The sequence below is a fragment of the Capricornis sumatraensis genome, chromosome 10 (assembly GCF_032405125.1).
Source record: "Capricornis sumatraensis isolate serow.1 chromosome 10, serow.2, whole genome shotgun sequence".
NCBI lineage: Eukaryota > Metazoa > Chordata > Mammalia > Artiodactyla > Bovidae > Capricornis > Capricornis sumatraensis.
Genome location: NC_091078.1, coordinates 2,074,830 through 2,099,786, shown reverse-complemented (window position 1 = coordinate 2,099,786; position 24,957 = coordinate 2,074,830). Strand labels below are relative to the sequence as shown.

General features: G+C 43.0%; 1 protein-coding gene across 1 annotated transcript in view; it reads right to left on the bottom strand.

Moving 5' to 3' along the window:
* The window catches only part of ERCC6 (ERCC excision repair 6, chromatin remodeling factor), a 68,518-nt gene that overhangs the window by 31,223 nt on the left and 12,338 nt on the right, over window positions 1-24,957 (bottom strand). The window contains exons 5-7 of the mRNA XM_068982357.1: window positions 22,977-23,688; window positions 6,105-6,233; window positions 1,818-1,976 (exon numbers count right to left, since the gene is read on the bottom strand). Coding sequence (XP_068838458.1) covers window positions 1,818-1,976; window positions 6,105-6,233; window positions 22,977-23,688 — 1,000 coding nt within the window. The remainder of the gene's footprint in view (window positions 1-1,817; window positions 1,977-6,104; window positions 6,234-22,976; window positions 23,689-24,957) is intronic.

Below are 24,957 nucleotides of genomic sequence, written 5' to 3'. Positions count from 1 at the left end.
CACACAAGTTTCACGGTAACAGGAAAGGAAGGGAAGAAAAGAGATGGGAAATAAGAAAATCCCATAAATCATTTAAGGAAAGAAAGATAGTCTTAGAAACTATCTGGGGCAGGTTGGGGCATTCTAGTTATCAAAACCCAACCAAAGCAAACGAGAAATGCAGAGGCAAGCCAACCAAACAGCTTGTTTAGAACAGAGAAAGCATTTTATAAACAGTAAATTAATGATATACCTAGGTAAGAAAACACTAAATGCCCATTTTCAACTTTGACTTTTCCATTGGGATGGAATGTTTTCACATGAAACATAACAGAATTTCAATATCGGAAGAAAAAAATCTGCTTCAACACTTTATTGTAGTAACAACAGAATATTTAATATTTAAAAATCTCCCAATATATGTTCCCCTTTTTACAACAGTGTAAGTATTTCTAAAATATCCTAAAACTTTAAGTACTGCTCATGGGATGTGTTGATCTCCTAAATTAATGAGAAGAGTAAGGAATAAAAACAAAGCAAAAAACTCTGAAGATTAAAATAAAAAGTTCTTTACGTAACACTTTACAGTTTGTATTTGACCCACTCCAATATTCTTGCCTGGAGAATCCCATGGACAGAGGAGCCTGGCGGGCTACAGTCCACAGGATTGCAAAGAATCGGACACGACTGAAGCAGCTTAATCCACAACACACACAACATTCCAGTAAACATTTCTCTGCTGATGAACCAGAGTGTAGACAGTCATTTTCTGCTGTGGCCGCCTTCAGGCACGCTAACATTCTTTTAAAGGGGTCGTCAAATCACATCCTGTGACTGCCTGGGGTTTCTAAGACATAAATGTCTGGTAAATATCTTGCTGTTACTCATTAGGTAAAGCCTATTAGAATCCAAGGAGCTGTTGGATTATCTGGGTTTAAAATTAAATATTCCACATAATTCATCTAGCATTAATTGATTTACATAATTCATCTACCATTACTGATTTACAGAAGAAGTCAACTTACAGCTTAAATATGGAAATACTCACTGGATTTCAAGATAAACTATTTCAGTCCCACCACAAAGAAAAAGCATAGTTTAAATGTTTATTCTTTCAGAAGATTAAAGTTTTAATAGTTTATTTGAATCCTAAAGAAAATAAAGATTACAACCAAAAACTAGTTTTCTATCATTTTCTATTTCTATTATTTAGACTTTGACTTCCAAATTTATATAAAATTCTTAAAGACTGGGAGAGTAGGGAGAAAGCATAGTGAGCAGACAAGTATGTAATGTCATTTGAAAAAAAAAAAGTACCATCTATGAATGCTATCACACATAACGGTTATAAAAGAAATCCTCCAAAGATCCAACTTTCCCCATGAATAGACTTTGTACTTACTGTAATGCTCACCTGGTCTCCTGCCAGAACAAATATTTTAATGTAAAACTTAATAAATGGAACTAAAGGTATTATGTCTAATTTAAAATTCCATATTGTGTAAACTATTGATATTAACATAATTGAGTTTGTAAACAATCCATTTGTAGAAGCTAACCTTAGACACTGTATTGACCCAAAATATCTAGTGGGGCTCATCTGCAAAATGAAGCATCAATGCCTGGAATTCATTAAAAGTGTTACATGTTTAATTTCTCCTGCCCTACAGCTCCATTGTCTCGTAAAAATTTTCCTTTGATGTCCCCCACTAAAAGAATTAAAGGAATATTGTAATTGAAATGTCATCAATAATTCACAAGACCCTCCTCCACAGCAATACATCTGATGAAATATTAATTGAGCTCCACAGACTGACAGTCTGCAGAGAAGCACTTGCCTGTAATTTGAACCGCGAGTCCTGATCTTGCTGTAGCTCAGGCCTGCCAAGAAGGCAATTATCTGGATGGTCTTGCCCAATCCCATCTCGTCTCCCAGAATGCCTCCTGCCTGCTGGCAGTGTAATTCCCACAGCCACCGAACACCTGTCTGCTGGTACCTACACCAGCAAGCACCAGCAAGAAAAGGAGAATGGCACATGGTGGGTGATACAGATCGCAACAGAAAGCACTCATGAATTAATCATTTAGCGAGGTTCTAGCACCAGTCAGAGAAACATGCCGGATGTGTGTTTTACATGAGTATTATATTCATAAGGTCATACATTTTTGATTACCTAAAGCATAAAATCACACATTTTTCTTTACAGAACATTAACACATTTCTAATTAAACTGATAGATAGGGTAATTAGGGACTATTTCATTTCTTTTTCAACATTAGAAATAGCCTGGTAAACAAGCATAAACTTATTATCTTTTATTCAATATCTTCCTGAAAAAAAACTCAATTGTCTTTAGTTACATAAAGTTGTAATAATTTTTCTATGAAAAGATGCATCAACATTTACTTTTCCAATCTGAACAGCATAAAAAGGCAGGACAGAGAAGACTACAATTTACAGTCTATACTGTTGAAAAGTCACCTGGTAATCATATTATCTTTTCAGAGGAAAAATTAAAATTTAAGGCCATAAACAAGTCTAAAGAATAGGGCTAGTCACAAAATGAGTACATAACGTATGAGTCTGTCATATTACAGCAGAGGCAAGAAAAAAAAAAGGGGGGGTTTAAAGGCTCAAAAACACAAAAGGTCTTTTAATATTCTAAAGTAGAACTTGACTCAGTGACTGTATCATAGATACAAAGGCCAGAGCTATTAAAATTTTAAATAAATAAATTTTAAGCTTGATTTTCAATAAAATTTTAAATAAGTACAGGTCAAATAGAAATAATACATTCCCCTCTAAAAAGAAGAGACTTGGTATTTGCCCCTTCCCATCGATGGCATGTTTAATTCAACAATCTAAATGGGAAGTTTAAAAAGCAACAAAGCAAAACGCATTTCTGAGAATGGAAGAAAGATTTAACACTATGGAATGGCATGAAGATTACATGCCAAGTTTAAGAATCTAAAGGGGAAAGCACTTAAAAGACAGTGAAAGCTAAAGATTCTGCCCCCGCCCCCTCAAGAAAATGCCAAGGCTCGTGAGGCGGCTGCCCTGGAAGAAGGCGGCTTTGCTGTTTCACTCCCCACATGTTTACCCTTTGGTACACGGCATCTCTAACTAAAACCTCACGGATCTCAGTCTCTGGGAAACTAGTTTTACTCACTCTTCTCTCAGTAAGCTTGTCATCATTAACTTTCCCCCAGTATTCTGAAAATCAGCTGTGGAAAAAAATCTAGTCCAAAAAGTTCCCCAAAAAACTCATGGACATTCACAATCCCCTAAATTCCAGTCAACCAGCCTCCTCTTACTGAGGCACAAAACTAGGGGGCCAAGTCCTCTGGGAAGAACAGGGGCCAAAACGTCCCGGTGGGCATTCCAGTGCCTTCCCACTACATGAAACCGTCTCCACCCAACGTGGCTCCAATCCCTCTCTGTTTGGGGCCGATCAACGGAAAGAACCTGGAGAGGGACAATCGAGAAACAATGAAAGGGGTACAGAAGGGTGACCAGTGTGGTAGCCAGAGGGAGTCAGGTTGTCCGGATTCCAGGTGACCCACGAGAGGCAGACACAGTGTGCTCAACGTCTCCTCATCTACGCTCAAAACAGCATACGGCTGTATGTATAAGAAGCTGATTAACACTAAAGAAATGACTTAAGGGAAAACAGCCACTAGGCAGCCTTGTAAGTCACATCACTACATGGAAATCACCAACCACACCTGGGGACATTGCGCAAAGATGGCCAAGAACAGATCCCTCTCTCTACGAAGGCCCTTGGGCTGCACCAGCACCCTGGATGGTAGGCACGTATCACTGGCTGAGCACTTCCGGGACCTGGGTTCTGATTCCAGCAGTGGCACCAACTGACTCAGGTCTTATTGCTTTAATCTCCTTAAAAATAAAACACTGTAAAACAATTACATACTTTAAATGAAAGCAGGCTATGGAATTCAGTTTTCAGAACTGTTCTGAAAACATAAAAAATTACTCTTCAGGAAAAGTTCAAGGATTTTTACAAACTGCTGTAAAAGAGTAACAGAATTACTATACTCTGCTTCCCCCAGGAGCCTGAAGCACCACAAAAGAACCACAGATAACCAGTGTATCTTGGCACTGTCACATTCACCCGGGACTGCACTTCCTAGTGTGGCTAAAAGTAAGGTCAAAAGAGTGGATTTTGTCACTTGATTGTTAAATCAGAGTCAAATATATTCGCTGGGCCACTTTTCAAAACAGAATTTTAAAAGTTAACCAGGATGGTGCAGAAAATAGCACTTAAATAGATAACAGTATCTGCTGACTCCTTTGTGTACAAATATATCCTATTAATTTCATTCCACAGAGTGTGGTAAATACGGTACAAATATATCTACAGCTTAAAATTAAATTGGCCTGGCTAAAAGTTAATCATGAAAGAAAAATGGATACTCTGCCAATGATATTACATTTTTTTTCATATACCAGAATAAAAGAAACAGAAGTTTTGTAACATTTATGAAATATTTAAAATTCTGCTTTTGAGAAATGAAAAATGAAAACAAAATACTTTCAAGGAATGTGCAATTGAGACAAAATTTTTTTAAACATGTATTTACATTAACTACAATAAGGTTAACAGTCAATACACTGTTTGATACACTGAATTTGATACACTCTTAATAGTAAGTAAAGTTTAGTTCTATTAATTGAAATTTCTTTGCTAGAAAGTCCCACATTTAGACAAAAATGCACATTCAATTTCATTCTTGAGGGTATTTGCCAAATCACTTAATACTCATGGAGAATTATCCTGTCTTCATTAAATTAATCTGTAACCTGGGCATTCCTTCTGCTAGTACAACACAGATACTATTTGGCCTGTTTCTTAGTAAGAAATCACTTTAGAGAACATGAAAAGAGTTGCCAATAAATATCATCTCTACTCATCTTTCCATAGTTAATTTTCATTTGGGAAAAGCAACAGCCAAAGTAGCCACTTCTACGGGCTATAAAACACCTCCAAAAATTACCAGAGATTCCCTACAGTTCTTCTTTATAGTTCTGTCCAGTGTAGCAACCCAACCAAGACACTTCACATCTTTAGGATTCAGCTTCTTATATGTTTATCGGGATAAAATAACTGCTCCCTCTGTCCCCTCCACCCTCTAGAGAAAAGTTAAAATTATAATGAAAGCTCTTTGAGAGGAAATATAAAAAGCAGGTTCTTTTTAAGTAGCCATCTTGCACAAGTTTCAGGCACGGCGATCAGCTGACTCTATAAAGGAGATTAAACCTAAGTGTCTCAAAGAAGGGCGTTTACATCCTGCACCCAACCACCAAGTGATGATCCAAGAGACAGAAAGAAGCGACTCAACGCTTTAACTTCCTATATGCATCAAGGACGCTTTCCTAAAGTACCTTGTTAAGTAAATCCCAGGAGGGATGAGACTGCAAACCTGGCTCAGTATTTACACTCATCACGGAGACAGTGCTGGACCTTGTAGGCTATGGACACGCATCTACCACAGGGCATCCATCTATCTGCAACCCTGGGCCAATTCACATATGAAACACAGCTTCAAGCAGAAACTCAGTTCTGAAGGTGTTTGCCTACATTTTCCCTTCTGATGTAAGAATAACATCTACAGGAAATACTTAGATAAACATCTGGTCAGCTCAAAAGTATTATACCCTTAGGTACAATACAAGACACTCAAAAAAATAATCTCTACAAAGTTTTTTATTTCAACACAGAAGTATAAGACCTCTGCAATATTGATTTTAATAAGGAATTCTTCTTAATTAATCTGATTTAAGAAATTAGAGATTTGGTCCCTTAAAAACAACAAAATAACTTGATATAAATAGCTTTTAAAGTGTTGTTTTTAGTCTGCTGATACAGGTCCACATAGATTTATAAGTTTATAAACACACTGAATGCACACGTTAGTCAACTTATTATCATCTAATTTTAACGAACAGCATGTGGCTAAAACTTCATTTGACAGTAACCGTATTTACAATAAACTGCGGCAAGCACCTTCAGGGCCCGCAGGTAACCACTATGTAGTTGCTGAAATATTAATTTGAACACAATGGCTTGACGACAGATGTAAAGACAGGGACACGTGGCACATACTTAAAAAGCTTTTTGAACAGAAAACCCGGCATTTTAAAACCTTCGTCAAATTCAGCATCGCTTTCCTCAGAATCATCTTCAAGCCTCGAACTCTTCTCTTTGTCCTTCAGCCTCAGTTTATTCCATCTCCTACCATGAAAACAAAAATCGTATTTTCATTACTTTGGTTCCAAATCAGATTAAAATAGATAGTTCAAAGTAATACAAAGAAAAAAAAAACAGACAAACAGAAGTCCTTTAGCTTTCTGCTGCCACCATCACCCAACACACTGATGTGCCAGAGAAAAAAAAAGATCATCTTTTCCCTCTTCAGTTCAATTCTCATTTGAATTATTACAGCTGCTCTAGAAATATTCCTGTAAGGTCTCATTTCATTACCAAAACTACTTGCTCCTCTCCCGGCATACCCTAAGGGAAAATTTCTCTGCTAGTTCCTAAGATATATGAACTTAATTCTAGAAAAGATTCAGTGGAAATTTCAATATAACTAAATTTATAGATACTAAATGTCATAGCTCCAAAATGACAATGTAAGAAAAAATAAATTTTATTTATAATTACTATTTCTGTGCTAAAGATATGATGGTCAGAGCATAAAACAGCACAACATCTTGGAACATAAAGCAAGGTTTTGGTCAAAATTACTGTGCATCAGATTCACATGTTGATTGCTTAATTAGGGAGAGGCATCAGCCATATAGAAGTATGGATAATGGTACAACTGAGGAAAAGTCTTCGCTAAATAAAATCTAAGTTATAAATTTAGTTATATGATGCTTTTCAGATACGAAATAGGATGAACATTTATATTTCAGTAGAGTGACTCCATGTATGTGTAACAAAAGAAACGTCTCAAGATCTGAGCGTATTAGTGGCACAGCAAGGCTACTGGGGAGGTGCAGCCATTCAGTCAGACTAATTTTGCACCCATATAACTAAAATGGACACTGGTGTCATAAGGGAGGGGAAAAAAGTCAACAGCCTCACATTCTAGTTGCTCCCAAAATAACAGGATAGCTTCTTTAGTATGCATGCAACTGACACTTGGAATCTCACAAAATGGTGGAAATGAAACAGAGCAGTAACACAGATAAACGCCTTCCAAGCAGAACGCTCTCAGGACGGGGATGAGAACAGCAGCGCGTTTAAGGAGTCATTAATCCGCCCCGACTCTGCAGGACTAGCAGAGAAAGTGTGAGGGAAGGTAGAGGGAAACACGAGAGGACGCTGCTGCACACGCGGCCCAGGGGGAAGAACGCGTTCTCCAAACCAACCACCAAGCCAGCACAAAGGCCAAACACAGGGGCAACAGGCAGCCCTGTGCGTAGATGCTGGAAGACCTCAGAAGCATGTCCTCTGATTAATTCCAGCCTGGTGACAATGTCAGCGCTTCAGAGTAAGGAGAAGAAGGGCTGGCCGAGGCTCACCTGTGATCAGCAAGGAAGAACTAGTTGGTGATCTGAAACTACTTCACAGAGCCCATAAATAAGCACTGCTGCTGATTTTCAGAGAACAGACAACGGAAGAGGCAGTGCATGGCCGCCTAAGCAAACAGCCACCACTTAACCGTGAGGTTGCATACGTGACAGTGTTTTCATGGGAAAATGTTAATGGCCTTTTTGTGCTTAGCTTCTAAAGGCAATCTCTTCCTCTCTTCAATCAGTATTTTTCTTTCTTAAAAGTCATCACCATCCAATTCAGGAAGTACCTCTGAGTGGCTCTAACAGTCTTAGCCCCTCTTCTGAGTTGCACATTACCTACAAATCGAGGTGTGCAATGGTATACAGCAGAGGCAACAGCGGGGGCAACCTGGGTGTCCTCTGAAGGTGACCCCCCCAGGGTAACTTGACAATGTCTGGAGACAATCTGGTTGTTACAAGTGCTGGGGGGGAAGGGAGACATACTATTGGTATTTAGCAGGTAGAGGCCAGGACGCTGCTAAACATCCTACAATGTCCAAGACAGTCCTCTACAACAAAATATTATCCAGTCTGAAACGTCAACAGTGCCAGGCTGAGAAATTCTGATACAAAAGTATCCCTTACAATTAGAACGTAGAAACTAAAATGATGTACATCCATTTTCCTGATATATACATATATCAGATATATACATATCTGATTCTCATTATCTGAAATTTAGCAGATATATACATATCTGATTCTCATTATCTGAAATTTAGCAAGCAGGCAATTTCAGATAACGAGATAGCCCTCAGTACCCAAATTCTTACTATCAGAGCTCAGAACCAAACATCTGCATAATAAAAGATATTTCTTTTTAGCAAATTTGTGGATAATATAAATTCTGAGGAAAAAAAATCACAAAAACTTAAAAAAAAAATCACAGCCACTTAAAAATACTCCACTTTGCCTCTACTCAAAAATAATTTTACAGGGAGAAAAAGCAAAGCACTAGAAGATGCTGGCTTTACAAGTTTGGCACAGCAAGGTCACTGAATATTCTGCATACAAGAGTTTCACACCTTAAACTTCACTGACAATGATAGCTATTTCCTTAGACTTAGCCAGTCAATCTTTGTGGCTATTAAATTTCCCACCACATCACGCTGCTGCAACAGAGTTCCAGCTTCCTCCCTCTCACTCCTTCTTCTCTGAAATATACAGGCAGCATGTTGCCACTGAACACGCAGCACCTAGGAAACCACACAAGCCACTGCAGAATGACTGCATCCCAGTGCCTTCCGCTTCACAGAGAGAGATGGAAAGAGACAAACATTCATCCAGTTCGGCTGACAGATGACTAAAGGCGGTGAAGAAAAAAACCATTATTGCCTACAAGTATTTGTATCATTGTGAAGACAAACTGCCCCAGTAGAATCATATGCACATATTAAAGACAGAAAATACCAGCGTTATAAAACCACATGCACGTGCGGCTCCAGCTAAGAGATTCTCCTGGTATACAGAGCAGTAACTCCTCACGCGGCAAACCACCAGGAGGCCTGACGGCCTAACCAGCGCCACCAACATGGGGCAGCACCAAGTGCTGGTCAGCAAGAAGCGCCACGTGGCGTGCTAGTGGGGTGGAGGAGAGCCAGACACACCTCAGCTCCGGGAGAAACAGATGTCTTCCCGTCCCAGATGCCGAAAGGGTCTAAAACTGCTCTCTTCAGGGTGCTTAACTCGCGGTCCTACCGTCTGGCAGGCTGAGCGGCCTGCCCAGTCTGCAGGTATAAAAGGGGCTTCCCTGCTGTGAATAAAGCGGCTCTGACATGTGCCCAGTGAGCACAGGCCCAAATCCTCAGGCTCAGACGGTCCAGAACCCAATCCCACTGCCATGCATTACCACCTCAGCCCTCAGCAAGCAACTTAGCCTCTTTAGCACCTAGGCCTCCTCGTCTCTGAGATGAGGGAAGAGGGGCACCTGCGCCACTGGATTCGGGGGGGATTAAATGAGGCGCCACATTTAAAGCTCTTATCATAAGGCAGGAATCTAACAGCTGCTCAATGCGTTACTGTGCTATATATAATCACACGCACTTACTAAAACTGCACACAACCCTGAGGGAACTGTCACGGCGTTCACTCACAGAGGAATAAAGAGAGGCCAGATACAGGCTAACCCAACCCGCACGAACACGCGACAGGACTCTGAACAGGCGCCTCTGCTCAAAGACCATGGCAATCTGTCGAATGGATGCTCAGTAAATGACTGTGAGGAGCATGATCACCATGAGTAAAGACACTTAGCCATCAGAAGACAGCCGCAGGAAATGTCCATTTAAAAGTTCTATAACAGATCTGTAAATAGTAAATTGTCATGAAGTATGGCCACCTTTTTAGATGATAGCAACAACAAAATAACTATAGAGTAACCTAAAAATGGTTGGGAGTGAGTCAAAATTAAGATCTGGACCCAGAGATCTGAAATCTTAAAAGTGGCCTCAGAAATGTCTAAATTCAATTATTTCAATAAATAAGCTAGGTGACGGATTTTAAAAGTAGAATGGGGCAGTAAATAGTCCAATATTTACGCTTTTGAAAAAGCAACGACTTCTCATGTTTCCCACCCCCTCGTTTTAAAAGCGTCCCACATGTGAGAGTCACAGCTGCAGCCACACAAAACCAAGCGGGCCTGGTGTTCTCTGGCAGGGCTTCCAACTCCCCACACGCTGCCGTAGTCAGCCCACTGCCGACGCTGCTGGCAGCTATTTAGGAGAGAACCCAGTAATAAACATAAACTTGCAATTCCAATCAGATGCAGGCAGGGCAAATGCTCCTTGGCTTCATCACATTCGGGCGGGAGTGAGAAACCTGGCCCAGGCTGTGGGCCCTGGGGCTGATACTGCGGTAACGATCTGTCAGCAGCGGCTCGGACCCAGGGCCCGGCAGAGCAACGCTGCACAGCCAGCTGACCTGCACAGGAACAGTATGTCCTTCCCTTGTAGCCTACTGGCATGCCTTGTCGATGGAACCCTGAGAATACACCTGAGAAGTTAATTTCTTTTCAAAGGAGAATTTCCAGCATCTCAAGGATGTTCAAGATGCCAGAGCAGAACACAGCCAGCTGCCACCATGCTGAACCTCAAAGCCCACGCGTCACTGCGCATCGGTATGCCCCGTGCTATCCCCAAGCTTCCTCCCGCAACACACACGTTCATTCAGGGGCCTGGGGACCCTTCACACCTTGGCCCGAGCAGCACCTCTGGAAGAAGTCTTGCCCAGCCAGTCAGTGAGGTGTCCAGTCCTCCAAACACCACGTGCCCTGGGCACACCTGATGTCTCCACTACCAGAGTGTGAGCATCTTTTGATATCTCTATCTGTCTCCCCTGTTAGACTGGGAGCCACTTGAGGTCAGAGATGGTCTCAGTCATTTTAATATCTTTAAAGACTAGCATAATGCCCACCTCACCAGAGGCTCGATGAATGCTAAAGGGATGAATCAACAGGGTTCAGAATTGGCTGAGGAAGACCCAGGGGCAGAGTACCATGGGCAACGGCTCAAGAAACGTCCTGTTCTAGCTCCTTTAGGCCTGCCTCCTGCCGCACTTCCTGCCCCTTCTATATGCCTGACTCTGAAATACTGCTCTGGGCTGCAGCCCCTGCATAAACATGGCTGGGTCCGCTGCAAAGAATGAGGCTTGGCCAAGAGCGACTGCGAAGTCAGAGATGTTTAATTCAGAATTTTATAAGGAGAAAAAGAGAGGAGAGGAAGCTCATCACAGCGAACGACAAAAATTTTGCAAGCTGTTCTCAATTCCTCGTTTCTGTGTTTCTGGGTTTCCCAGGGGGTTCACTTTGCAACAGGACTGGTTTTTGCACACCAGCTGATGGGAATAAATAAGGAGTCCTGAGTCTGGGTCCAAGGCTCCCAAGGACCAGGTGGGAAAGGCTGGGTAAAAGATTCAACTTTTTATGAAAGGATTCATCTCTTGGCAGAGGAAAAAAGTTTACTAGCCCTAACCTATATTTACATTAACAGAAAGGAAACAATGTTTCTAGTGTTCCCACTTTCATCTTTTCTTTAATCCAACATATAATAGTCACAGCTGCAACCCAGCAGAATGAGGTGAGTGTGTCACTCACTGGGAGGTTTTCTAATTCCTCTAGTCCCTCAGACTCCAGTGGTAGCTACCAGAGCAGAACTAGCGAAACACACAAATGCAAGCTGCCCACTGAGAAGGGGAAACCGGACGCAGGCAGAGAGCTGCACTGCAGGTCTGTAATTAGCAAGGGGAGGTCTGAACTTCAGAAATAACATTGGACAGCGCTGCATTTGTCTCCTCGACCACAAAATGAGCCAAATAATAGGTTCTTATAGGACTAAATGAAGTGATAGGTTTACTATATGCTTTGGAAGCTATTTTTAATACTGCATAGATGTCAGATACTGTATCACAATTATTGGCAGATTACACAGAAAAGCAAAACTGAGAAATCTGAATTAACTGTAGGTTAGATGTGAATAGTAACAGATCTCAGGACACTGTGGAACTGCAATCTAGGGTGGGCAGGAGTTAAGTGTACAAGTCTAGGAGACCATCTCGCTACTGTGCCTGTACTACCCGCCAAGACCAAGACTATCACGGTCACTCTGAGCACAACGTCCTACTCACTGAGCGAAGCAAAGACGTAGAAAACCAAGCCTTACAAGGCACAAGAGAAGCATCTGGAACACTGACCTCTGAACAGAGCAAACTATGAAGAATCAGCGTAACCTTGGCCCCTCCACACTCAGAGCCGACCAGTAGGCTGTTGGTTAGAAGCACACACCCTGGGCAGATGTCTAGTGCCCCCTAGTGTGTTCAAAGGAGAAATGATTTTTATTTCTCCCCAACTGTTAATAATGTACTTATATAGAGATTTTATCACTAAGTAGACATAATCATATTAATAAGAAATATATGAAAGTTAAGAAAAGCCTAACATTAAACAAAACTAAGTTTATAACAGCATATACAGTATGAGCTGGCTGCTGCTAAGTCGCTTCAGTCGTATCCGACTCTGTGCAACCCCAGAGACGGCAGCCCACCAGGACCCCCTGTCCCTGGGATTCTCCAGGCAAGAACACTGGAGTGGGTTGCCATTTCCCTCTCCAATGCATGAAAGTGAAAAGTGAGAGTGAAGTCGCTCAGTCGTGTCCGACTCCTAGCGACCCCATGGACTGCAACCTACCAGGCTCCTCCGCCCATGGGATTTGCCAGGCAAGAGTACTGGAGTGGGGTGCCATTGCCTTCTCCAATGCATATTAAATATAACTGTTAAAAGCGCTTTTTACCCTGGAAAAACGTTATCTTTTTATACATATGGATATTTATATAAGCTCTTCCTCATGATTCTCCCAGACCCTCTTACTGGCTTGATGAAATCTTAGTAGAAAATGTTTTATCTAATGGACATACAAATAACAAGACTAGCTAATTTTTGTTGAGTGTCTGATATCTGCCAAATGTCTCAGATATATTACCTTTTGTAATTCTAACATCACCCTTGAAGAAGGTACTGTCATTTACAGACGTGGAGATACACAAGACCTCATAGCTACTCAGTAAGACTTAGGCATTCTGACTCATGGCCTGTGATTTGCACCCACTATGACATATAGCCTAAAAGAAATCCAACCTTGAACATTCACTGGAAGGGCCAAAGCTGAAGCCCCAAAACTTTGGCCACATGATGTGAAGAGATAACTCTGGAAAAGACCCCGATGCTGGAAAAGATTGAGGGCATGAGAAGAAGGGGACGACAGAGGATGAGACGGATGGATGGCATCACCAATTCAAAGGACATGAGTTTGACCAAACTCTGGGAGATAATGAAGGACAGGGAAGCCTGGTGTGCTACAGTCCACTGGGTCGCAAAGAGTTGGACACAACTTAGTGACTGGACAACAACCAAAATGCCCCCCCTGGCTGTGGACAAGCTATGTTTTGCAATTATATATACATACATATTATGTTTTAATACATAATATATTTCATGAAATTAAAAGACGCTTATTCCTTGGAAGAAAAGTTATGACCAACCTAGATAGCATATTCAAAAGCAGAGACATTACTTTGCCAACTAAGGTCCGTCTAGTCAAGGCTATGGTTTTTCCTGTAGTCACATATGGATGTGAGAGTTGGACTGTGAAGAAGGCTGAGCGCCGAAGAATTGATGCTTTTGAACTGTGGTGTTGGAGAAGACTCCTGAGAGTCCCTTGGACTGCAAGGAGATCCAACCAGTCCATTCTGGAGGAGATCAACCCAGGGATTTCTTTGGAAGTAATGATGCTAAAGCTGAAACTCCAGTACTCTGGCCACCTCGTGAAGAGTTGACTCACTGGAAAAGACTCTGATGCTGGGAGGGGTTGGGGGCAGGAGGAGAAGGGGACGACAGAGGATGAGATGGCTGGATGGCATCACTGACTCGATGGACGTGAGTCTGAGTGAACTCCGGGAGTTGGTGATGGACAGGGAGGCCTGGCATGCTGCGATTCATGGGGTTGCAAAGAGTCGGACACGACTGAGAGACTGAACTGAACTGAACTGAACTGAACTGAAGAGTAACTGATTAAGCGTGCGGGGTGCTGCTTTAAGTGTTTACATGTATTAAACAATTCAATCCTTACAACTCTATGAGACAAATACTATTCTTAATCTCTTTTTCTTAATTAAAGAAAGGGAGGCAGGGACAGGGGAAGCAGCCTGCTCAAGACCGCCAATGCGGAGGGTCCAAACTGGAGTCTGTGCTCCTATTACATAATCTTGAGTTTCAAAAACACTTTCAAACTTGCAAAAAAAAATCACCCTTTTTCTCACAACACCACCCAAAAAGGTCAATAATCACCTCTCTAAATGCTATACAATGAAAACACTTCTACAAGAGCAAACTAAACTCTAAAACGTCAATTCAAATTTGTCTCGAGAAGTATCAGTGTGAAAGTCTCAGGAGAGTAAAGATGGCCACTTTTTGTGTACAATAACATGATTCCCTCTACACCGTGCTGCTGTGCGGGGTGGGTCAAAACTCACTCTTCACTGGACACCTGCTAACTTATCCAAGTAATAGTGAAGCCAATTTAACAGTTCTTCTGATTACAGATAATCTGGGCTGAAAAAACACATCGGTTCAGTTAAGTCGCTCAGTTGTGTCCAACTCTTTGCAATCCCCTGGACTGCAGCACACCAGGATGCCCTGTCCATCATCAACTCCCGGAACCTACTCAAACTCATGTCCATCGAGTCGGTGATGCCATCCAACCATCTCATCCTCTGTCCTCCTCTTCTCCTCTTCCCTTCAATCTTTCCCAGCATCAGGATCTTTTCAAATGAGTCAGTTCTTCACATCAGGTGGCCAAAGTATTGGAGTTTCTGCTTTAGCATCAGTCCTTCCAATGAATATTCAGGACTGATCTCCTTTAGAATGGACTGGTTGGATCTCCTTGCAGTCCAAGGGACTCTCAAGAGTCTTCTCCAACACCACAGGTCAAAAGCATCAATTCCTTGGTGCTCAGCTTTCTTTATCATCCAACTCTCACATCCATACCTTTAACCTCTGAGCCACCTGGGGTTCCCTACTAGCCTTGACTAGACGGACCTTTGTTGGCAAAGTAATATCTCCTCTTTCACTTTTATCAAGAGGCTCTTCAGTTCTTCTTCACTTTCTGCCATAAGGGTGGTGTCATCTGCATATTTGAGGTTAGTGATGTTTCTCCTGGCAATCTTGATTCCACCTTGTGCTTCATCCAGCCCAGCATTTTGCATGATGTACTCTGAATATAAGTTAAATAAGCAGGGTGACAATATACAGCCTTGACATATTCCTTTCCCAATTTGGAGCCAGTCTGTTGTTCCATGTCCAGTTCTAACTGTTGCTTTTTGACCTGCATACAGTTTGAACATTCTTTGGCATCACCTTTCGTTGGGATCAGAATGAAAACTGACCTTTTCCAGTCCTGTGGCCACTGCTGAGTTTTCCAAATTTGCTGGCATATTGAATGAAGCACTTCCACAGCATTATCTTTCAGGATCTGAAATAGCTCAACTGGAATTCCATCACGTCCACTAGCTTTGTTCATAGTGATGCTTCCTAAGGCCCTCTTGACTTCGTCTTCCAGGATGTCTGGCTCTAGGTGAATGATCACACCATCGTAGTTATCTGGGTCATGAAGATCTTTTTTCGTATAGTTCTTCTGTGTATTCTTGTCACCTCTTCTTAATATCTTCTGCTTCTGCTATGTCCATACCATTTCTGTCCTTCACCGTGCCCATCTTTGCATGAAATGTCCCCTTGGTATCTCTAATTTTCTTGAATAGATCTCTAGTCCATGCCTGAAGAACTATGGATGGAGATTCGTGACGCTGTACAGGAGGCAGTGATCAAGACTATCCCCAAGAAAAAGAAAGGCAATATGGCTGTCTGAGGAGGTCTTACAAATAGCTGAGAAAAGAAGAGACGCTAAAGGCAAAGGAGAAACGGAAAGATATACATATCTGAATGCAGAGTTTCAAAGAATGCCAAGGAGAGATAAGAAAGCCTTCCTCAGTGATCAATGCAAAGAAATAGAGGAAAACAAGAGAATGGGAAAGACTAGAGATCTCGTCAAGAAAAACACATAATACACTTAATACCAGACACACCAATACACAGGCACACCTTGGAGATATCACAGGTTCGGTTCCAGACCGCCACAGCAAAGCAAACATTGCAGAAAAGCAAGGCACGTGAGCTCTGTGGTTTCCCAGCACACACGAAAGTCACGTTCACAGTACACTGCAGTCCAGTAAGTGTGCAATGGCGTTATGTCTGAAGAAGCGACGCACAGTCCCTGATTTAAAAATGGTTAGTTGGAAACTGCTACCCTTCATCTGAGCCTTTAGAGCGTCAACCTGTTTGCAATAGTAACATCAAAGATCACTGATCACAGATCACCATAACAAATACGATAATCAAAGTCTGATAAGCTGTGAGAATTATAAATGTGACACAAAGATATGAAATGAGCAAATGCTATTGGAAAAATGGCAATGACAGACTTAAGGCAAGTTTATCTTCAGTCTGTATTGCCTATACTGAAAGCCTGTACTAACCTACGGAGAAAGCAAACTATACCTCTTACAGGGACTGTCAAATACTAGGAGGCTGCGACCACAAATTAATAAAATGAATATGCCCGCTCCAAAATTTCCAAGGAAGTCACATATTTTGCTGCTTGAAATTTACCACTGACCTTATTGCTGTTTTCAGTTTTAAGTTGCAAGGGCCGATAAGATCTGTAGTGATTGAGAGGGGAAAGTCACACATCGTATGGTTAAATCATTCCTAATATGGGGTGAAATTTCAGTATCAGGGTCATTCTCCACTTACTGCAATATCCATGAAAGAAATTCTACAACAGAAGCACAGTGAGGACAATTTGATTTTTAAAAATATATTCACGGCCCCAAGCTGGGTGTTTAATGCAATTTGCATTTCTGCGGTGCAATAGGTTTTCTCTTGCAGACAGCTAAGAATCCCACACAGATTAGTCTAATTTGCTAAACTGAGATGCTCGGTGGTTTACTTTTCTTATCTGCCTTTTTATGGTCTATCTGGGTGGACTTAATTGGCACATCTGAGCAGATGAAATACCCTCAGTTAGGAGTCCAGATCTCACAGAGTAAATTAAGACTGATGCAGACAATTACGCACTGGAGCTGAGGACGAGAGGTGTGTGTAGAGCACGAAGGAGAATCAGTCTTCATTTGTGTCTTAGCTTCGTCATTTAAAAGAAGCCAAGATGCTCTCTATGAAACCTCCTTAAGGGAGTTAACTTTTTCTTTTCTTTAAAATATAGATTACTACAAGAAAAGAAAAAGGAAAAAAATATATAAGTTTATCTCTTAAGAAAACAATTAACTCCCAGAAACTGATGACAAGAACTGTCAATAAATAATTATAGTTTACGGGTCAAATCTAGATTAAATTTTAACCAAATTCAGATTTTTAGAGATCAAATGATTTGGGTTTCTTTTTGTTTGTTTGTTTGCTTGCTTTGTTTTTAAGGCACAAGCAAATCAGGCTCTACAATGTAATTTGGCCTTTGCCTAACTGCGACCTGAATTTAAGTGCAGTGCAAACAAAAATCTAATTGAAGGATAAACATGGGACAATCACAGTGCAAAGGGATTGGCTCTAGACAAGAGGAAGAGGCTCTGTGAAGACAATTAAATGCAGACAGAACAGCTGGGAATGTGGGAGGCACAGCCTTCAGCACCATTTCAAGCCAGGGCTGGAACCTGCAGAAGTGTGAGGTTGTCCTCATCAAGCCACGGGAGAAACTGATCGCTGAGGCCAGGATCTTCTGGGTCCATGGCACCAGTCCTGGCTGACAGGCCACTCCCTGCAGACCCAAACCACCCTCAGCTCCTCCCCAACCCCAGACCACTCCCTCCTGATCCAAACCACCTTCAGCTCCATCCCAACCCCAGACTTCTCACTTGCTGCTACCCTGGGCGAAAGACCTCAGCTTTCTCGGCTCAGTTTCCCATCTCCTAGGGGGCCGTGAGGACTAAATCATTGGGCCCACAGAGATGGCAGCACTGCCAAGTGGTAAGCGTTCACTAAGGTCAGTTACCTTAGTTCTCACACAACCTCCTCCCCTTCCTCCTGGATGCCCCCCTTGCTCAGGCCTCCAAATTTCGAATCCAAGAGACTTTTTTCAGCATTTATCCGCCTGGACTTAACTCCTCTTGGCATCTGAGAATAACAATAGCCCTCCCCTTCTAGAACTAGGCATGTATACAGCCAAACCCTCCAAACCAGGATCCAGCTCAGCCCTGCCACAGAAGCCGCAGTGCTCAGGGGAGGGGTGACGAGGACACCATTTTCCCAGACAATTCAGCCGTGTGGAGGCTCCAGATATTCTGTAAGATTTACACAATGAATGGAGTCATCTGACTTTTTAACTCCAAGCTATTCACATGAAAATAAAGTTTAAAATGTGATAAAAGAAAAACCTTTAAGATTAAAAATGTGTCAGAAACCAGTTTTATCAACGGGTACCATGACTATAGGTCCGGGTTATACCACACCATGAGGAAAATTCTATCCCCATCCACATCAGACCTGTCCAGCTTTCTAGACATCCCAGCAACCTCCCCAAACCTTCATCCAACTGACCTGGGTTTGGGGTTTGGTTTCCAGTCCAGGGAAGCAGGGCTGGCCATGTCCTGATTCTTGGCACCACCATGTGGCCATATATAGACATTGCCCATTTAGCCAGTGAGATCATGGGCAAGTTGATAAACTTGAAAAGGCCAAGATAAAGTGTACACCCTGCTATAATTATAACATGTGACAGCTATATACACACAGGATCAAAGACTGGAAAGAGGGACTTCCCCTGCAGAAATAACGTGCCCCCAAAAGGAAAGCAGTACTCTCCTTTTCAACGATGCACTGAAGTTTGAGGGTAAATGTGGGCAAGTGTTTTAACCTGCATCCTCAGGTCCACATCAAGAGATCTGGACCGTTCCACACACGAGGCCCAGTGCTGGGGCCAACCTCCCCCACAAAATCTCCCCTAAAGCACCTCCAGCTTATTTCATTACACTCTTCACCCCAGTAGGTCCCATCTGTGCCCCTGTTCCCCAGAACACTGAAGAGTCCTTGCAGGAATGGCGTCTTAGAATGGAGTCGGGCATTCATGCAGTGAGAATAAAGATGAAGCCGTGGAGCTGACCTCCTATCTCGACTGGGAGATGAACCAACTACACTGAGGGTACCAGGACCAATAATCTGGCAGGGCAAGGTGCCTGTATGAAACGTGTGGTCTTCCAGGCCACTCTGGACTCCACCTGGGACACATATCACCCAACACCGAACGTGTCTCATTTCTATTAAGTGCTTGGCCCCGGGAGATCCTAGATCCTAAAACTATGGATTTTACGGAAGACTTCACAACTGAGAGCCATACCCTAATGGAAACTTGAGTACCACAAAATTAAAATAAAACATTATGGATGCTTTGTAAGATCTGTCAGCACTGACATGAGCAGGAGCCAGCAGAATGGCTGCTTCTAAGAAGTGGCCCATTCATCCCGGGACAAACCAGAGCTATGAAAATCAGGGAGCACCACTGAGGGGACAGCCTGCAAGCACAACAGGACAGAGAAGAAAACGGGACAAAATGTGGCAAAGGCGAAATTCACAGACAGTACAGAAGATGCTGAAACTTCCAAGACTGACCTGAAATCTTGGGCTAAGGCAGAGAAAGTAGGGTTGTAAGTGCTATTACCCAGATCCAGAAACTGTTAAGCTGTAGAAAAGGTCTGACAGGGTATTCCTGCTGAACATCAACTAAAATCAAAGATGCCTAGTTAGGACTAACCTAGGGCTAATGAAAGACGTAAGACTCTCCAGTTGAGAGAACTTAAGCGGGTGAGATGTCTAGGAATCATCCACTTTTACTTCCAAGAGTTCAAAACAATTAGCATGGTTATCATTTAAGCCCTGTTACATAAATATATATAACTCAACACATATTTAAGTTCAAAAGGTACCTGCCCTGGACATAGATTTCTAAATTCTAACCGTTAGGAACAACTCCTTTCCTATGCTGTAAACTAGCTGTTGCTGCTGTTCAGTTGCCAAGTCACGCCCTGCTCTTTGCAGTCCCCATAGTCTGTAGAATTCCCTGTCCATGGGGCTCTCCTGGCAAGGATGCTGGAGTGGGCTGCCATTCTCCTCTCCAGGGGACCTTCCCAACTCAGGGATGGAGCCCGCATTTCCTGCGGATCCTTTGCCACTGAGACACCAGGGAAGCCCCCTGTAAACTACATGGGGCTTTATTCTGATCATCAATCGATCATCAAACCAGGCTATTAATAAGATAAAAAATTCTAATCTTTTTCTTCACTCAAGGGGCTACCATTACAATTTCAATCTGTCTACAAAGATCAACAACAAGAAATAACAAAATACAGAGTGACTGGCAGTTTTTAAATACCCTTAATATGCTTCTCAATCAGGAGTATTTTGGTTTCTTTTAATATCCCCCAACCCAAAGAGTACCAAGGGAGATGTAATATAAACATTTAATGCAGATATCTGCAGTTCAACAGTTATCTGCCTTAATAACTGTAGCTATAAAATTTTAAGAGCTATAGTACTTTGGTGGCAATTAGAGTTATTGATATTTCTGAAACTCATCTGAGATTCTACTGTAACTTGAGCAAAAACTGACTTTCTGATATGGCTTTGGATATAACAGTTTTACATTCTTAACATTATTAAGAAAAACTTATTGCCATGAATTTAAACCCACATTTAAAATTCAATCAAAACAAACTGCTCTTGATCAAAATACTGATATACTTAAAATACATTTAATATTGACTCAATTTAATGGCAAGAATATTCATTCCACTTACAATCAATATGGTGAGATTAACACTTTTATTAATTCTCTACAGTAGTCAAGGAAAAAACATGCCACTCACTGTTTAAGAGTATTGAGCAATACCCCTCAGACAACTCTACAAATATGGAACACGCAAACCAACTGTAAAGCTGCAATAAGAAACAACCAATATGAAGCCACTCCTCAGCCCTGTCTTGCCATGTAAGGGATCACTGCAGCGTCGAGTGTAAGGGCTCTCTTAAAGACCTGGATCTAGGCTGCAGGCGCTCGAATCACTTATGAAAAGAACCATGCCTCCTCTCCTTCTAAAAGGTTAGGCAGGGAATATGGATATGCGCATATCCGTGTGCAGCAATATGGATGAGGCACGTCAGCAGCTCTAAACAAGAAGGAAAGAATATCAGGCCAATCTTCATTCTCCAACGTTCAGTCCAGTCCAGTTTAGTCGCTCAGTCGTGTCCGACTCTTTGTGACCCCATGAATCTCAGCACTCCAGGCCTCCCTGTCCATCACCAACTCCCGGAGTTCACTCAGACTCATGTCCATCAAGTCAGTGATGCCATCCAGCCATCTCATCCTCTGTCGTCCCCTTCTCCTCCTGCCCCCAATCCCTCCCAGCATCAGGGTCTTTTCCAATGAGTCAACTCTTCGCATGAGGTGGCCAAAGTACTGGACTTTCAGCTTCAGCATCAGTCCTTCCAATGAACACCCAGGACTGATCTCCTTTAGTTAGTGGGAAGCTACCAAATTACAATAAACTAGGTCTCCCTACACTGAGGAAAAAGAAAAAACTGTTGAAGATTGGGAAAAAAATATCCTGGGAGCAAATATTTAAAAAGTAATCTGAAAAAAAAACCCGTAACCTGTTAAGCAGATTCTCACACCCCCTTGAGTTTCTCAGTGCTCCTGGCAAGCTAAGTGCTGAGACTTGAGCCACACAGCGCAGTGCTCCATGAGACTCAGTGGACACTGCAGTGTGCCAACTGGTTTTCGTGGTTCACAGAAAATGTGTGGCAACAGGCAATGCTGACTCCACAGCAGAAGTGTCCACCTTCCTTCTATCTTACTTACGCCAGATACTGACAAAACCATGGACGTGAGAAGCCAGTTAGTCTCTAGCACACACACCAAGAAGACAGTGGGAAGGGCATCCTGGACATTCGAAGCCCATTTCCGGCACTGGAAGGTTTAAATTCTTTAAACAACTACTTTTTTAAGACAAGGAAGGAGGGACTGAGGAAAGCAATCTTACTTTTTCATACACTAAAACTTAAAACTTCAGCTCTTTGGGCTTCCTGGGGCGCGAGTGGTAAAGAACCCAGCTGCCAGTGCAGGAGACGTAAGAGACACAGGTTCAACCCCCGGGTTGGGAAGACCCCTGGAGGAGGGCGTGGCAGCCCACTCCAGCATTCTTGCCTGGAGAACCCCGAGCACAGAGGAGCCTGGTGGGCTACAGTCCACGGGGTCACACAGGGTCGGACACAACTGAAGCCACTGAGCATGCACACACGTCCTCCTGAAGTTACTTCCACCCAGCAGACACCACACAAGCCAGCCTCCTCCTCCACCCAGCCTTGTGGCAAGGCACCCAGCGCTCCAAAGGCAGGCACACAGCTCCTGCTCTAGTCCTCTGCAGGCCTCTCGACCCAGCCTTCCCCTTAGGCTTTTCTCCTTAGACTTGCCCCCCAATCTGAATGATGACCCAGAAGTAGAAACATCTTGGGTCAGCTCCACTGAGGATTCAGGGGCTCTGATGGTTCTAACGCCGACTCAATGGACATGAGTGTGGGTAAACTCTAGGAGTTGGGGATGGACAGGGAAGCCTGGTAAGCTGCGGTCCATGGGGCTGCAAACAGTCCGACACGACTAAGTGACTGAACTGAACTGATGTTCTATTGGGCTAAGGCTGCAGGAAGTCCAATCTTGGGATGAATAGGGGTCTAACACACTAAGCTAGGCCAGAACTCTTATTTATTAATAAACCTGCCACCTACAATAAAATACGGCCCCCGTGGACTGACCTTAATCGTTGCTTATAATAATCTTCGTCTCCATCGTCTCGGCATCTCACCACTTTCCGACCTCCTCCCGTGCCTTCAGCTTCTTCCCCAGAACTTGGAAAAAAGTCATCATCGATCTCCTGTACAGTGACTTTCTTCTGCCGTTTCCGGCGATTGAGCCCCAGCCTCTGCTCCCAGTCGGCGCCCTCCCCGGGCAGGTCGGCGCCCACCGCCTCCTCCAGCTCCTCCTCCGTGGGCAAGTACTCAGACTCTTCACCCTCAGAGGTCCCCTGCGCTTGTGGTCTCACATCACAATCCCAGGGTTTTTTTCCCTTTAGCAATCCGACCTGCCCCTGGAGCTGAAGAGCCCTCTTCTGGAGTTTCTTGATGTGTTTTTTCAGGCGTTTATCTGTTTTCGATACAACTTTGCCTCTCTCGTCTGGTTTGTTTTCACTGAGTGTTGAGCTCAGCTCAGAAGTGGCCGAGGCCGAAGCTTTTTTAGCTGCTCTTTTATTACAAGCTTGCTTCTTTCTTTCAAAGGACAGTTTCGCTTGATCTGCCAAATACTTTTCAAAGCCTGATGCTTCGTTGAGCATTAGTTTTCTGGGCTTTTTCTCCTGCTTCTGAGGGATTTTGGTACCAAAAGGTGTCATCTGACCAGTGCGGACGAGCTCTTCCCAAGCGGTCTCCTGAGCAGGCATGAGCATGCTGCCAAGGCAGGACGGCTCTGCTTCTGAAAAAGGGACGACAATGCACTGGGTACTAACATGAAACTTTCCAGGAGAACAAGAGACATGTGTGCTACTCAACACATAGATACAAACACACACACACACACACACACACACATACACACACTGATGTACTTACCATACTATATATGAAGAACACAGTGAAATCTACTCCTACTCAAAAAGGTAACTTCTCAGTAATTTTTCCCAAAATACTGCATTATAAATATGCTTTCTGGGCATCCAAAGACAGACCAAGTCATATGTAACATACAGAGAGGGAAATTTTGCCATGTTTCCTTATCAAGTAAAGGGTAGTCCTTGAACAAGCAATCTCCCAAGTTTGCACATCACTGCTAACACCAGCACTGAGAGGGACTTAAATTCAAGAGACAGCAGGACTGAAAACAGAACTCTAAAGAATCAGCATGCACCTAAACAGGTTAGACATAAACGGTGGCTCTGCTCCGTTCAATAGGAGAGCCACCACGTGGCCATTTAAGTTACACTGAGAATTCATTTTTCAGTTGTACTTGCCACATTTCAAGAGCTCACACGTGGCTACAGGCTACCATGCCAGACAACACAGACAGCATTTCCGTTACTGCAACTACGCCTACTGGACGGCACCACGTTAGATGCATAAACTGACTGAGGGACCAACTAAAATTGGAAGTTATGCCATAATAATAGAAAGCCACCCAGAAATCATTCGTCTTTCATTGGCTGAAATCAATCTCTAGCAAAATTACTTTATCCATAGCCAAAATGTCAAAGGAAGGCTTAACGGGAAGGAAACCACATTCTAAAATCTATTCTCTCACAGGCCAGTAACACCAGCGCAGTTTTTCATTAAATGTACACTAAAGAAAAACGTACATCAGAAAGTGCAGAAATCCTAAGTGCACAGCTCAGTGAATTTTCAGAGACTATACCCATACACACCTGAAGAGGAAACAGCAACCCACTGCAGTATTCTTATCTGGAGAATCCCACGGACAGAAGAGCCTGGCAGGCTACAGTCTATGGGGCTGCAAGAGTCAGACCCGACTGAGCGACTAAACCGCCTCGACGCTAGCATCCAGCTCAGGGAGCGCGAATCGCCACGACCCCCAGAGCTGCCCTTCACGGTGTCTCGCAGCTTCTAGCCCACAGGACACTGCCTGACCTGGTAACACTGCAGATAAGCTGGGCCTGGCATTGAACTCGGAAATGTCTGTGCTCATGTCTGGCTTTTGTCCGAAACTGTGCCTGAGTCGCGCCTGCTGTTG